General features: G+C 29.6%; 1 protein-coding gene across 1 annotated transcript; it reads right to left on the reverse strand.

The window, feature by feature from the left end:
* Positions 1 to 13,265: 13,265 nt before the first annotated feature.
* LOC119684171 lies at positions 13,266 to 13,859 on the reverse strand (the record flags this gene model as incomplete). Its single annotated transcript, XM_038098141.1, is given in 1 exon segment — positions 13,266 to 13,859. A coding segment is annotated over 1 exon segment (427 nt), but the record flags the coding sequence as incomplete, so codon positions are not given.
* Between the last annotated feature and the right edge of the window lie 3,337 nt (positions 13,860 to 17,196).

Genomic DNA, 17,196 nt, shown 5'->3' on the forward strand with positions numbered 1-17,196 from the left:
GGAAGAGAATAACGAAAGAAAACTTATCGGATCTCCTCAACTGCATTAGGAAAACCAAATGGTTTAATAAGGGTAACAAAGGTTAGCAAGTCACTTCTCCCGCCAAAATTTTTGAAGACATCACAGTGAGCAATATATGCCTGCGAGTGGAAGTGCTGACAACTGTTAGCACGCGCCTTCCGAATCTGACCTAATCTTATGCCAAACTTTGTAAGGACGGAATTTTGTACAAATTTCCGCCCTACATAAACTTACTATTTTTACTAAAATTCTCTGCATAAAAATTATTTAAATACGATAAACACAGCGAACATCCACACGCACGATCAACACCGCGAACATCCATACGCACGATCAACACAGCGAACACCCACACGCACGAAAATTATACTTGTGCGGTTGTGCGTTCAATTAAGCAAAGCAAAGTGTCGTATATAAATAGCCGAGATTTTATATGAAAAATCACTTAGCACCGGCACACCGAAGTGAGTAGTACTCTACTCCAGCGCTAAGTCTTTTTTTTTTAGAAGCCCATGGTGTTTCGACGCTAAGGCTTAATAAATCAGTAGAAGGTATTGAATAGATTTTATAAACGCCTTTGATGTTTTGACGTCTTTGGCTAGAAACTAATTACGTAGATTTGGAAAAAAACCCTTTGATGTTCTGACGTCTTTGGGTAAAAATTATTGAATAGACTTTATAAACGCCTTTGATGTTTTGACGTCTTTGGCTAGAAACTAATTACGTAGATTTGGAAAAAACCCTTTGATGTTCTGACGTCTTTGGATAAAACTTATTGAGTTGAATCAAGACTAGAGTAAATTATTTAAGAAAAATTTTAATAAATAAATTTTAAAATAATAAAAACAAACGGTCTTTTACTTTCCACTCATTGGTTTACCAGCTTCGAACTAGTCAATAAAACAAATTTATTGCAACGACCCGGACCGCGACTGAGTAATACCTCAGCAAATTAAAACGACGAATCCGTGTCGTTACAACTTGATTAATTACTATAGAATCATATCTAGTGTTTCGATAAATTGAAACAAGTTTAAAGGAAGTTTAAAGGATTCATTGGATATTTAATAATATAGGTATATCTGTATGATTTTTATAAAAAATATTAAAAGAAGTTATCGAGATATTGAGGTCTTGTGTCTGAAGACTTTTTGAGACAAGAACTTTTTTTTTTACATCCTGCTTCTCACTTAGTATCCGAAATGGAACCTCGTCTATTATTATTTACTATTAAAGAGTAGTCGTGAAAATTGCCCAATAGCCGGTACTGCGGCCAGAAGAGACCTATTGTACCAGTTTTACTATTGATTAAACAAAGTCCCTTAAAGCTTTGTGCTGGTGACAGAAATTCTTTATGAAACAGGTTTCTTCTGTGCGTTATTAAAGCTGGACAGTCACAAAGAATGTGCATGGTCGTTTCCTCATCTTCGAGGCATAATCTGCATTCCGTGTTAGCAGATAATTGTAGTTTATGAAGGTGATATTTCAGACAATAATGACCTGTAATGAAACTCGTTATCAACCTTAAATTAATCTCGTCTAAGGTATTGTTTTAGTTTCTGTCATTTAGTTGAGAAACCTGCGGTAGGAATTTTTCTAAATTGTATTTATATTCAGTTACGGGGTTATGATGTTAAATTTAAACGGTGGTTTATATATGTGATTTGTGTTGGTGACGTTAAACAAAATTTTCTTGTCTTTAAAATATATTTAAAGCCAACAAAACTGTTTTTATAAATGCGGAATTAAAGACCTGTTGTTTATATTTTTCCTATAATATAAAAAATATTTTAGAATAAAAATCTTAATGGAGCTGGCTTGTTTATTGGATATGTAGTTTTTCTTTCTCTGTTGTGCTTTTGTTTCGTATTTTCCGAGTTTTCTATTTTCCTGTAAACTAACTACATTTTCATTTTTTTGCTATCTCAGTTGTAATTCCGCTATTATTTATTCTCTTTTTTCGATTTCGTAATATTTTATAGATCCTCTGCTCTTTCCGCCCAAGCTCTGCTAGGTACTCGTGTGTAGTATGCAAATTTTTATTCAGGTATACCGATATACCGATATACCGAGTACGTGTGCTGTTATGCTTTTTATTAATAAAAATATTAAAAAAGCAAAAGTGGCTCTCATATGTGAACATGTGTCGTTTAAAAATACAATTTCGTGTTCGTATATTAAAACTGTTTTGATTCCGTTGGAAACGTGGCTTTCATGTGCGGGTCCTCTTCCTGCCATTGTCCTGCATGCCAATATCTATGTATGTTTTCGTACGCAGGCAAAGCCATACACATTTTCATGAAATTTTTTCTCGGTTCAGTTTTTCACTTTATATAGTATTGTTTGTTGTAGGATAGCGAATTTATTTTTATTTTCTTCGATACACAATCTACACAAGCAGATAAGTACGTTTTTATGCCACACAATAGATGCAGATATTCGTGTCTGTTTGTCTCCTGGCACAAAGGCATGCATACATAGTTACCGAGCTAATAAGATATTGTTATTGAAGTGTGTGCTCTGGGTGGGTGGAAGGGTGGATGGGTGGTGCGGTGGCTTATGCGTGTACGCACTACTTGGGCAAATATTTATTATTTGTATAAAAGTGTCATTTCTCTTATGGATGATTGTAAGGAATATAAGGATAACGCCTTTTCGATATATTATTATGCAATCTTAATTTTAGGCGTGATAAAAACGTTTTAATGCATCAATCTGAATATATTTTCATTTTCGTTCAGAGGTTAAGATACGGCTATACTGTGTACTAATGTTTTCTAATAAAAAGCGCAAGCACAACAAATATAGAAAGCACTGAAAGTATCTAAAGTGGGGGGATTATTTTTAAAGAGATTTAGTTTAGTATTAGAAGCGGAAATCAAGAAAATATTTACACAGAATTTAGTTTTTGTAGTAAATCTTGATACGTAGGTATACTCCATTGTTTATATTGTATATCCCACTCGTATGTCACATAATATATTTTCATAGATAATAAGTACGTTATTATGATTTATGCATTTTGTATAAATTTCGTTGAAGTCTCATTATCATGCTTATTTTACAAGGAATATTTTAAGATAAGTTTTTTTAAATAAAATCTTTAATAATATTATAATTTAATATCAAGTGGCTATTTTTAATAAAAAAAATTTTTTATACTTTCCTTTAAATAAGAAAATTATGGTTCTAATGATTTTTATAATTGCAAATTGTAAAATTTCTAAAAATTATTAATTTAAAGCCTTGCATGACTTATAAAGTCTTTGAAAAATCTAATATTTTTTTTTAAATTTTTTCGCATCACTTACAACTTTATTTGAAGATTAAAAATTATGGCCTGCATTCGTTTGGGATGAATTCACGCATACAGATAATCTTACGAAAGCTCATGGAAATATTTAATATTAAAAATTCGTAGAGGAAATTCTTATGAAAATCAAATGCTTTAATTTAAATTAAAAACATGAAGCATACAAGATAAGAATTAATTTATTTTAATAAATTATGAGAAGCAATAAAAACAAAACAAAGTATCGTTTTGTTTAAAAGCAAAGCTTCAAATAATTAACTTTTCTTATGCTGTAACTCTGTGAAGCGGCTTTTTTTTGTAAGCCCACAAAATATTTTGAGCAGGGATTAATTTTAATTCCTGTATCTGTTTGTGTGTAAAGGATTATTCACTTCTATACATATCATATAGAACTATTTTCAGTAATTTTAGTTATTTTTTGCTTAGTAAATAAGCTAACCAACAAAATTTTTGCTTTGGGCATTTAGGACAGTAAAAATCCACAAATAACTGTCGGTACATAATTGCATCTATAAAAACGACAAACAACAAAAAGAGGTGTGATAGATCTATATTTTTTTGAAAATGACGAAGCTCCAAGCCACGATTTAAGTTCGTACAGATATATAATTAGCTGTTTTTTTACTTAAAATTAAAAATATGGATATAGAAGATATGTGGTCTAAGTATCACAAACTACACGGCACTTCCTGTTTTGACATTGTTGCAAGAGTAGTGGTTTAATTTTATGATTTGGTGATGTAAATTGGACGGATAGATCAGGCGATTTGCCACCATTGAACTTTTTTTGTGGGCTTGAGCGAAGGATCATGTTTTTGAGATAGTTCTCAAGTACAATACGCTTTTAAAACGAACATAAGTCAAGTTATGACCAAGATATGTGATGAAAAGTCATTGCAAATTTTCTTAAAGAATCCAGTATTGTAAGATGTTTAGTAAAAAATAATTTTAATGATGTTATATATCACATCTATATACCATAAATGTGATGGCTATACCATTAGCCAACATAAAATATTGATTTAAAAGCATGAGGACAATCTCAATTAAAAGTGTATTTTATTCACGTTTACGATTGGAACCACAAAATGGATAACCCTGTATTTTATACTACCGTACCTTATGCTATTTATTTTTATGTGTAAGTCTCAATAAACGCCTTTACTCTTTCCTAAATGTGGTCGTTAAATGTGCACCACTGAAGATGAAAAGACTGTTTTTGTAATTATTTTATTAATAAATAATTATAATAATATTATTTTATAAGCGTATTAAGATTTGTATTATGTGCTGCATGGTTTCACTTTTGGAAAGTGATAAGAATTAAGTTAAAATTAAGTTCTTATTAGCCACAACATTTACTTTCATGAAAGCATCAAAGGAATTAATATGAAGAAATTTAATCAACCAAAGTATGTGTTTTCACTTTAATAAACTTTTTTAAAATAAATTTAAGCTATAAAAGCAAAATGAGTTTAGCACATTTAAGTAAATCCATATAATTTTGTGAGCATTAAAACAGTGTTTCGACGCAAAAATTAATATTGATTTTAAATTGTACATTTTGTGGACATAAGAAGAGTTAAGTGCATTAAGCACTAAACGAATTTAAAAACTAAATAAAACTTTTATAAAATTACCAACTTTTCGTGTATTCCCTTTCATATTTTTCTATTTAATTTTTAAATTAAATATGACTTTAAGTAAGACACGAAATTTACATTCTATATAGTTTCAGCACTTTGTAGAATGTATCTTCAGCGAATTATCTTCTAATATCAAATGAAATAAATAGGTTTTTATTGTTTCAGAAATGGAAAATGCATGTTTTTTTTTGTAAATTAAGTGCTGTCTAAATTATAGGTTTTTATGATAACTATGTATAAATACTAGTATGGCCTTGCATACTTCGCAGCACTTGGTTCTGGTGTTTCATTTTCAATGCGTCTTGCACTTTTAATTACGACTCATTCATTACGCTTATTTGGGTCTTTATTACCACTGTTAGTTGTGAAATGTTCCTTACATATTCAGTATTATTATCACTGCACTTTTATTAGATTATTTTTTGTTGATTATAAGAGTTTGGAATTAAATTATATGTAAGACAGCCAGTTTTCGAAACTTCAGATCACTAAATAATAATATAAAACCTGTGAATCATCTTTAAATTGAAATTTAAATATATTATATATAAATAGAAATGCTTTGTTTTCTAACTTAATTTTATAAATAACTTTATAGTGGTCTCGTACCAGTGTGTTTCAAAAAGTACCCGGATTTTGTAAATAAAACACACAAATTTAAATTTTATTCCAAATTTATTTTATCTCCTTCAAAATATGCTCCTTCTGAAGCTATATACATATGCCAACGCTTAACCCAATCTTCCGTACACTTTTCGTAGGCCCGTACACGTTTGGTTTTTAGTTTCTTCAACGAATTCTCTTTTACCGATTCAATCGACTCAGGACGCTTACCACGAAAGGGCAATTTGAGTTTTGGGAACAGGAAAAAGTCGCACGGATCCAGATCTGGCGAATATGGTGCCTGAGCGATGACAGTGGTGCCGTGTTTGATCAAATTTTCTATAGTAAAAGTCGCTAAATACACTTGAGGTAGTCTCACATTAACAGCTGCTGTAAACAAACTAATTCACAGATGGTGCTCAAATTTGTACCATATGTCAAGAAAGGGTGTACCAACATAACAAAAAAATTGTTGAAAAAGGTCTATTACTTAAGGAGTAGTTAACAAACAACAAATTCTTATTGAACAGAAGGTGTTTTGTGTTTTATGTTGATTTAGGTTTTTTAGATTAACCACTTTGATTTTGTAACTCTCAAGTTGTTAGATTTTTATATATATGTACACAACTGGGTATGTTAGGTCTATGTTTATCTATACAATTTCGTGTGAGCATAGAGGCAAGAAGAAGTTTTTCTTTCTGCCAGATCAATGCTGTGTATTCGAAATTTTCGAAATCTGGACATAGAGACATCAGGTGTTCTGGTGTCCTTTCTTCGCGAGCTGGTAGACACGCATTATAGGAGATACCACAGGGTAGGCCAAGTACAGCTCCATGTTATAGTATATTTGTTTTTAAAATATTTTATATTTTTTTTGTGATATGCGTTCTAAATTTCGTTCACATTTTTCAGAATTTTATACGGTTTAAATATCAGCTGTCCGTGACAAAGACATGTTTCATTCACGATTTGTATTGATTAGACATATCAGGTAGACAAATTTTGTTTGTCGTTAATAACGACATAATGACGACTCGTTATTACTGTATGAACTCATTTCCTACTAAAGGTGTAGAAAATAAACGTTACTTTTTTTTAATTTTTGTTTTAATTATTAACAGTATATCTAAATTATAATAAAAATAATAGAAAAAAAATTATATATTATTTACATGATACATAAATTTACAGATCTGATATATAAAAAGTTCTTAAAAATATTTTCAAAAACTTTCAACTAATTAAAAGTATCTGAACATATTTAAGACTATAAAGTATACTTATGTAAACAAGAGTTTATATAAACGATTCCGTTGATTTAAAAATTAAATAAGAGCATAAGTGGCTCATTATACAAACTTTTATCGACACCATTTTGTCTGTGCTGACACAGAAGTATCGGCTTCACGTTGGTACAGTTTATCTATTTATATAAGAAATGGGAATGAGTGTTGTTCGGTATAGTAAATATATTAAATTGTTTCAGTTTATTGCATCCGATAAGGCATCTTTAATGACGCGTGTATATAAAACGGAAATTTTGCGTACTTTATTGCGCGTAAATGCATTTAAAATGCTTGTAAGTTGCTAAGATACTCTGTGTAGATAAAGAAATTGTCGTAAATTAAAGACAACAACGAGAGAATATCTACGCATTGGCATATCAAGAAAACTTTTAAAACAATCTGTGGTTAACATTAAATCAATAATGTGAGTTTTAAGTTAAATGTAAAATTAATTCGCTAAGTGCACGGCAATTAGTTGTGATTAATTTCCGTTTTAATGGCACGTGATGCGATGCTGTATTTATTGGGCTGACGAGTATGACTAAATTATATATATACTATGTACACATACTATTATTGCATTAACAAGAAGACATGAAATTACATAGCATACATTTAAATTCTAGGTTTAACTGTGAAATGTAATAATTTGATATTCAAACGTATCTCAAGCCTTTAATAGTTGCTACGTGCCAAGCATTTAAAATGGTGTTAATTAACACTGTTTATCTTTGATTAAAGCAAAAAAAAAAGAGTGTTAAAAGTTTTTTGAATATTTCTTTTGTGTAACTATTATTTAAAAGTTTAAAAAATATACTTACTAACATTATTATTACAAGTAATAACAACCAGTAAGTAATTTATATTTCAAAGTTGAACTTTTTTGAGTTTGGGTAGAACAAATAGTTATTAAGTCACGAGTGTCAAGCAATTAAAGTTAATTGATGACAGTAGCTTATGATATGAATATTCGCTGACTCAAAAAAAATGTTTGTTAGATAAATGTTCTAAAATTTGAAGGTGGAGTAGATACTTTAAAAGGGTAACTTTATTGTATAATCAAGTTATGTTAATTCAGACATTTAACTAATAATTCAAAAATAATCATAACCATAGACTTATGTAAATATTAAAACTTTGAGCTCTGCAACTTTGTAAATTATTCATACAAATTGTAAACAATATCATACATTTTTCATTATTATTTGTATTTTGTTTTTCCACCTTTTTGAAAATTAAATTTATATAAAATTTGCTCCATCTTTAATGCATACGTTTCAGATCTTAACTTAAATCTGTAGCACTTATCAATGTTGCACGACAAATACGCATATAAAAATATGTAAAATATATCTTTTGTAAATATTTCTCTTTATAATTTAGCAACAAAATGAAATGCTTTCAAATTGGTTTTATTTGCCTTGTCAATATAAAAAATGTATGCGACTTAACATAATCTGAAATAATCCAGTAGCAGCTGACATTGAAACTTGCACAGCTTTATAGAAAAAATATATATATACAATATCCTTATAATGATGTTAAGGATGCACAAGTGAAAAATATCTTCTCCTTTCGGTGTATCAAAGTACATTTTTTTAAATTATTTAAATTCATAGTTAAAGGTTATACACAACGAGTAGCGGAGAAAATGTCGTAACAAATAGGAAGACTCATTGACATTGTAATTTAAGGCAATATATTATTTTTTCAGTCACAAAATATTTAAGATATTTTCCTTTTAGAAGGATGTGCTTTTTATAAAGGCAACTGATTACATTTTTTAAAGTGTTTCAAAATAAATGCCATTTACTTATTGACTAAAAATGTACATATCTTGATGATATTTTTAAAAATTAAATTCAGAATATTAAAGATCACAACCATTATTTGTTTTTTGTATCTCTCTTTAAAGCACAGAAAAAGTACTGTATACAAAATTGTATTAATTTTTTTGAAATATAAGAAAGATTGTATTATTATAATATTTTCAAAAGATAAATATTTTGTTATTTCCAACTACTTTTCTATATACATAATTGAATAAATAAATGAGCTTATATGACTTTTAATAACAAGTATTAACTATAAAAATTTGATATGACAGTCATTAATTTAATAACTGTTAACAGTTATTAATTGAAAAAAACTCAACTTAAAAGTCTTATCATTCGCTTTTTATAAAAAAATTATAAAGATAATTAAAATTGATTTATATTATATTTATAAAAAATTATTGTTAGTCAGCTTTAATTTTTTTACACACAAATTACTCACGCATTCTGCTTCTTATTTTAAAAAGCAAATATAATTATTTTTCTTCCCTTAAAAACGAAAAACACAAAAATAACTATTATTTTTCACATACAAAAATAAAACCTCTTGTATGCTAATTATTTCTGAAAAGCAAATATAAATCGTAATACGGGCGTTTTATTTTTAAGTAGAATAAAATAAAATTCACTCTCTGCATTTGGTGATTGTTGTTGTAAACTTAGAGACAAAATACTTGAAACGATTGGTACAGGTGAGAGATTCAAATATTTTAATTAAAAATTATTGTTATACAAATCCGAGCTTGTGTTTTTATTATATCAGATTACGCTTAAATGGAGCAATTGGGCTACATATATTTATGTGAGAGTTTGTGACTTGAATTTGACAAGGTTCAATAATAAGCACTTGTAGTTCAAAAATTTGTAAAAACCTCTGATGATAGATATTTGTTCATATTAGAAACAGTTGCATGATTAGCCACTAAATTTGTGAACTTATTCCACATAATTAAAATAGTACTTCCATATAAGTGAAATAGTAGTCTGTTTTAATGTTAACAAATGGAACAAATAAAAGAAAGCAAATCCCGGAAGTTCAAAGGTTTTAATAGCTGCTGACTTTATTTATTATAAATTATTATTTATAATATAGATAGATTAGATTAGATTAGATTAGATTCTTTATTATTCAATTTCAAAAAAAAATTTTTTAACATAAATAAGTAATAAGCCTTAAGTCTAAAAACATTATAGTTACTTAAAAATATTGAAATGAACAAACAAAGAATACGACAATGACTTATAGTCGTCTGTCGGAGATGTTGGTTTAAAATAAATTTACTTTCTTGCATAACGTTTAGAAAATTAAAATTTAAAATTTACAAAATTAAAATTAAGAATTTACAAAATTTAAATTTAAAAACTTAATTTATATTTACAATACAAAAAAGGAATTATACAGAATTTAAATTAATTGTATATGCTTTTAAATATTAATTAAAAAGTATTAAATTCATTTATAATTAGTTTTCTGTATTTTAAAGCACTAGTAATATAGTTAATCAATTTTTTCCAGTTAGGATCATTTTCCCCATTAAGCACATTGATTACTTCCTCTTCCACTAACGTTTCTCTCTCAAAACAAATTCGTCTAAACGGCCTTAATATAGGACAGCGGCCTAAGAAGTGCTGTATGCTTTCCGTTTCATTGAGATTGCACAGTGTACAGTTTCTATTGTATTTGCCATCTAAATGAATTAAGTCGCATCTCGCCTTAAAAATCCACATTATGTGCGCACGACTGAAGCTTTCTGTAAAATATTGAGCCCCCAAGTTATGGTCTAGGTACTTATAAATTCGGCTTTCACTTCTCAATGCTTTTCGCCACATTTTTACTCTGTTTTCCACTTTTAAGTGATTTAATAATACGAAATTATTGTTCTTCCATTCTTGGCTTGTTGTTTCATCATTCCAAACTAGGCTTGCCTCATTTCCCAAAACGTTTAGTCTCTCTGCCCAAAATACATTTTTTTGCAGAACTTTTTGTGACAATATTCTTGGCAATCTCCTTTCATTATATTCAAACAAAGTCTTGTAGACGTATCTTAAATGCAAGTCCATTGTGTACAAATGCCCGCTTTCCATATTTGATTCCAGCATTATGGCGTAGGTTGGAGTGAAATTGGGAAGCCTGTAAATTCTTTTGAAGAAGTAGCATTGTAATTTGTCTATTTCGCTAAACATGTCACTCCCCCAAATTTGCGCCGCATAGCCTTGTATGGCTCTACAAATAGCATTGAACATTTGCCACTTTGCCCTGATTGAAATTTTATCGTTATTTAAATACGTACTCCAAGTGGCATTTATGCTTGATTTTGCAGATATATTCCTGTTTTCCAGGTGTTTTTTAAATATCATTTTTGGCGTGAGCGTTACCCCTAAATATGTATATTCAGCGACTATTTTAAGCACTTCCCCTTTGTATGTCCACCTTTCTCTACTAGACAGCCTACCGCCTTTTCTAAACACCATGACTGCCGATTTGGCTAAATTTACCTCTAAATTCCAACTGTCGCAGTATGTTTCAAGATTCCATATCATTTTCTGTAGCGTTTCTGCATCATCGGACAAGATGACTATATCATCTGCATATAACAACAGCCTTATATTCAGTTCTTCCACCTGCAAACCACCGTCCAAATAATCGTGTAAGTCGTTGAGATATAACGCAAACAGAAGGGGGGAAAGCAAACAACCTTGTTTGACACCAGAAATTGTGCTAAAACTGTTAGATACTTCGCTTCCGTTCCAAACTACCGAATTTGTCGTCTCGTAAATCTGCTCAATAAAATCTACAAATTTGCTTGAAACGCCTATGCTCCTCAGTTTGTACATAAGTAATTTTCTAGCGATTTTATCAAAAGCCGCCTTTAGATCTATAAACACAGCGTATACTTTCTTTTTTTCATTAAATTTCAACTTTACGATGGATGTTAGATTGTATAGGTTGTCAACCGTGGAATAGTTTTTACGAAATCCTGCTTGGTATTCAGACATGATGTTATTGTTTTCAACCCAACTGGATAATCTTTCATTGAGCACACCCATCAATATTTTTGCTTTTGTGTTCATAAATGCCACACCCCTATAATTGGTTACAACTGAACTATCTCCCTTCTTGTGTATTGGAAATATTATACTCGGTTCAGAACTTGAATCTGCCCTTCCTGAGTCGTACATCTGGTTGTATGCCTTCGCGAGTTGCTCTAAAAATTCCGTATTTGCATTTTTGTAAAATTCGTAAGGGATTCTATCTAAACCTGGTGCTTTTCCGTCTTTCGCTTTTTTCAAGACCTGCAATATCTCACCCACCATTATAGGTTTGTCGAGCTCGTCTATTTCTATAAAGTTTGGAGCATAATGCACATCTTTCGCCGTTTGCGTGTGATTAAGAAGATTTTCAAAGTGTGTCTTAAACTCATTTGGTGCAATTCGTACCTCATTTATTAAAGGCCTATTTCTTAGCTCTTTAACTAGCTTCCACCATTCTTTGCCATTTTTAATTGTGTTTATACGTGTCTCTAGATTTCTATAATATTCAGCTTTACTTTTCAGACATACATCTTTATATTTCTTATTTGCTTCTAAGTAATTTGCTCTAGTAGCGCTGCTCTCTGTTCTTCTATATTTTCTCAACAAGTGTTTAGCTTTTTTCTTCGCGACAAAGCATCGGAAGTTATACCATTTTGATTTTTTGGTATAGAATCCCTTACATTTTCGTATTTTGGGAGTAGATTTTAGTATAACATCAGTTAAATCTGATAAGTCTAGATGTGTTTTATTTTGCAGCTTTGTCCTTATATTTTCCTTAAGTTTTTTGCTATATTGAACCCTATTTGCATCTTTCCATTTGAGGGTCGGAAGCAGTTTTCGTTCCGTGTTTTGTTGTATTTCACATTGCAATTTTAAACTTATCACCAAAGGCATATGATCGGACCATTCTCTTTCTTCTACCGTAAAGGTTTCTACATATGTCAGCATTTCTTGTGAAACTGTGCATAAATCATTTACCGCAGAACCATTACTACTTATATATGTGACGTTGCCTTCTATGTCTCCTGCCGTTCTTCCATTAAGCACTATTTGGCCATAATCACAGCACAGCTCAATAAACTTTTTTCCTCTGCTGTTAGCGACTACGTCTTTTGATTGTCTACACTCAACGCCTGATTTAAATTCATTTAAAAATATTTCTTCAATGTTTTGCTGTATATTTCCTATTCTGACATTTAAATCGCCAATTAAAATTGTATTTTCAACGTTTTCCTCCACCAGATGATTTGCCAGTTGTTGGAAATTATTTTCCCAATCGTTACAGTTTAGATATAACGGGACTATTTTGAAATTTATATATTTTGTTTTTATGTTGATAATGTTAATATTATTTATATTTTCAAAGCAATACATAAAGCCAGCATTCCTTAGTTCTTTTTTAATTCCATACATTTCTCCACCACTAGCACGGCCGAATTGACTTGTTCTAGTAGCTTTTTTGAAATGTAATTCGAAACCCGAGAAAAATTTTTTATAGTTTCCCAAGTCTTTCTCCTCTATATGTGTTTCTAGAAAACAAAATATATCATGGCCTTTGACGAATTCGAAAAAATCTGGAAAGATCATTTTATTTTTTAAACCGTTTATATTGTATGACAAAATACGCAAGTTTCTAAAATTATTAACTATATTACTAGTACTACTATTTTCATTTCCTCCGCAGACAGCGCGTCCCTATTTCTTTTCTAATATTTTTAAAAGATTTACATAATTAATATCTATTTTTGTAGCTAATTCTTTATACAATATTTTTAAAACCATTTCGCCTTTTTGATCATTACAAACAAGTTCATTTTTATTGTTCCATCTTAGCCAGTAGTCTCCAATTCTTAATTTTTCATTTCTAACGCTGACCCTGTGTACTTTACTTACTGTGAGAATTTTCTGTTTTAAAATCAACATAAGTTTTTTATGTAGTAGTTTACCAGCATCAAGATCCCGTTCTAAAGTGATTTGTGACCCTTTTAGATTTTTACTTTTACTAAGCAGCTTTTCTACAGAGTTTGCTGTGTCCAACTCTACAACGACATTCACCTTTCCGTCGTACTCGCTTAACTTTCTTACCGAAGCTATCGGCAGTGGGCTTGGAATATTTAGAACTATTTATAATATATAAATTATATATAAATATATATCATTCCTAAGCAATCTAATAATCACTTACTCAAAAGAGTTATCAACTGACATGCCCCAAATGTGGATGTATTCTAACCATGAACCATCTCAGAAACTGCTGCAGCAACCCATCCTTTTCAATACCATCAAGAATAGCGACTACAATATAATAAAGCTACTCCTGTCCATATACATACTTAAAAAAATTTGAATATAATTATTAATATGAAGCACAGGGCGAAGGACTTAGTATTAGTAAATAAATAATTATATATTATTTTAAAATATATTCAAATTCTTTCAAATTCGATTTTAGTCTCGTTTTTTTGTTATAGGAAAACATTTTTATTTTATGATTTGCCACTTTATGCATACATAGTGTCAAGTACGAAGTAGCTAGCAACACTAAAGCATATATACAAGAGTAGAAAAAGAAGAGTATGAACGAAGAAGAAGAGAGCAGCGTCAGCAGAGCAGTATGGTGGTTGTACTATAGGTATCTCTAGCATACGGTTAGGTGATAATAGTTGCAAACAGTAAGTACTTTATAGGTTAGCTTTCACTTAAAACAAATTTCGCTTAAACAGAAACATTTTCTGTTGTCCCCGAAAGTTCCATTTTTGAAAAATGTACTGTATTTATTTATTTTCACCATATCGTTTCTTTTTGGTGTATTATTAAATGCAGTACACATACCTGTCTGTTCTTTAATATACCATAAATAATTTTAATACCTCTCCGAAATGGTGGCAATGGTGTAAAATGGTGGCAATATTTTGTTAATTTTCCACAAAACGATTTTGAAAATAATTTTAATTGTATTTTGCTGTAGTGGTCTACAAACTAATTATTCCTTAATGCACTCTATTTAGCATTTAATTATGCATGCCATGTTGAAAATTAATGTGCAATAACTTCATTGAAAAAATTCCATACAATTTAACGTTCTAAATTGTTATTGAGTGGAATATTCATTGCATACATATTACAACCATGCAATTAATTATCACTGAAAGGATCGAAAAACACTAAAACTACTACAGAATATTGGAATACTGGAAAATTATTTACTAAATGAATTTTCAATGTAAAACTATAATATTTAAATATTTGTGGAAATAATTTTCATATAAAAGTGTGGTATGTGGTATACATATGATGGATCGTCTAGGAACAGACGACAAACACTAACAAAACAAAAAAAAAATTCAATTTATTAACATTTACATAAGTTTATAAGTATAATTTTTCTATTTTTATTTTAACTATTTTGGTTACTAACTTTATTGTTGTTGTTGTTGTTGTTTATATATTACTTAAATATGTGCTTTACATAATCGAGCCAATATCGAGTCAATATAAAAGCCAAGTTACCAAAAGAGAATTCGTTAAATTGGTTCATACGAAATTTGGTGGTAATGTTGTGCTAGAATTTTTGATTGTTGCTGTTGGTTGGTATTGGCATTGGTGTTGGTGGTGTTGCTGTTGCTGTTGTCCTTATTCCTTTTGTTTTTGTTACTATGATACAATGTGAACACCAATATTGACTGTCCAAATTATATGCTACGGGCGTGTAAGGAAGCTCAAGTATGCAAGTATTTTTAGTTATGCGCTGTTTGCGTTTCAAAGGACAATTTTCGTTTTATTGTATGATTTTGTTTTTTTTTTTGTTTTGTTTTTTGTTTTTTTGTCCTCTTTTAGTTTTTGGTTAACGTTCTGAAGCCCTCCCATTAAATTGATTGTGTGCGCTTCGCGTGCAAATATGAAACATTTTTCTTCATACTTTAAATCTATTACTTTTTTTTCGTTATTATTTTCCCTTCGAAAATGGTCGCATCGATTGAATTTTGCAATTTGTCAAAGGAAAAGTTTTTAGCTTTAAACTCAGTATTGATATTTTTCTGTACGGTTATAGATGGCAAAAGTAATAGAACTGTGTAGTATATTTTATATTGTTTTTTTTATAATATATACATATATACACATAATGTACGAAGTATAAAGGTTTAAAAATGCTTAGCTTAAATTTAAGCAAAATTATGTGTAAATTAATGAACTTGTAATTGTATTTTACATCATTTAATCAGTTTAAGTGCAACGTACAGGATATCAAAAAATAATGTTGGTAATTCCATTTATAATAAAATTAACTTAAGACCTATAAAATCCATTAAGCAACGCAAGTACGTGAAAATTTCATATGATAATAAGAGTAAAAATAATAAATAAAAAATCTTTAATTAAAGTTGCATAAAATGTAAACACATATAATGGTCATTTCGTATTTATGATGCGTTGCTTGCAAAAAGCCAGCAACAGAAAAAATTATTCTGACAGTTCAATTATGTGTAATGGACATTTTACAAAAATCCGCACAAACGGAAAAATTCAGCAATTCATATGGTAACATCATGAATTGGTTTTAATGTTGGATTGCAGTAGATCGACAGCAATGAATATTGCATATATAAAATAAGACTTAAAACTGGATTATATGGGTGGTTTTTTATATTTTGCAAAAGGTTCATTTCATTCATTTATTTCTTGGAATAAAAGCACTTTTTATTTTTAAACAGCGTATTATTTTTATTATTACACGCGGAAATATAAAAGGAGATGTTATAAAAAAAATGTTAAGGAAATATATATATTTCCAAGAAATTTCAGTAGGTGTTGTTATCTTTTTTATATTGAATTTAGATATATAAAAGTATAATACGGGCACGAACAGAGCTTTTATAATTAATTTTTTATTAATACCTTTAATAACAAAATCTTTATAATTTCAATGTTCAAGAAATATAAAGTAATTCTAAGCAATCCTAATACTTATGTTATGTTATTGTAAATACATAAGTAAATAAATATAAATATTATTATTATTTCCATACTCCATTAGGAGCTTAAGGAGTTTACAAAAGATTTCCACTGGTTTCTATTTTCTTGTTTTCAACTCGTTAAACGATTCTTCTTCTTCAGGTCATTGCTGGTTTGCCCCAGTTCTCTGTCCTCTGCAGTGTGTGTCCAATCCAACCGTTCTACTTTCTTTTTATCTCGTTGTTTACCTTTGTTTGGTGCGTTATTCTCTATAACTCTTCAAAACTCACCATATGCCTAATATAATACGCAGACATCGATTGAAGAATGATTGCAATCTTCTATCGATTTCGGAGTTATAAATAAATATATTTAATTTATATTTAACTATTTTAGCTTAGTATTAGCTTATAGTATTCTTTCAATTAGTTAGTAAATATACAGGTTTCTCAAATTTTTCATCAAAGCCAATCCGCAAGCTTTCATTCTGTACCACAATGCACCAT

The sequence above is a fragment of the Teleopsis dalmanni genome, chromosome 2 (genome assembly GCF_002237135.1).
Source record: "Teleopsis dalmanni isolate 2A chromosome 2, ASM223713v2, whole genome shotgun sequence".
NCBI classification, from domain to species: Eukaryota; Metazoa; Arthropoda; class Insecta; order Diptera; family Diopsidae; genus Teleopsis; species Teleopsis dalmanni.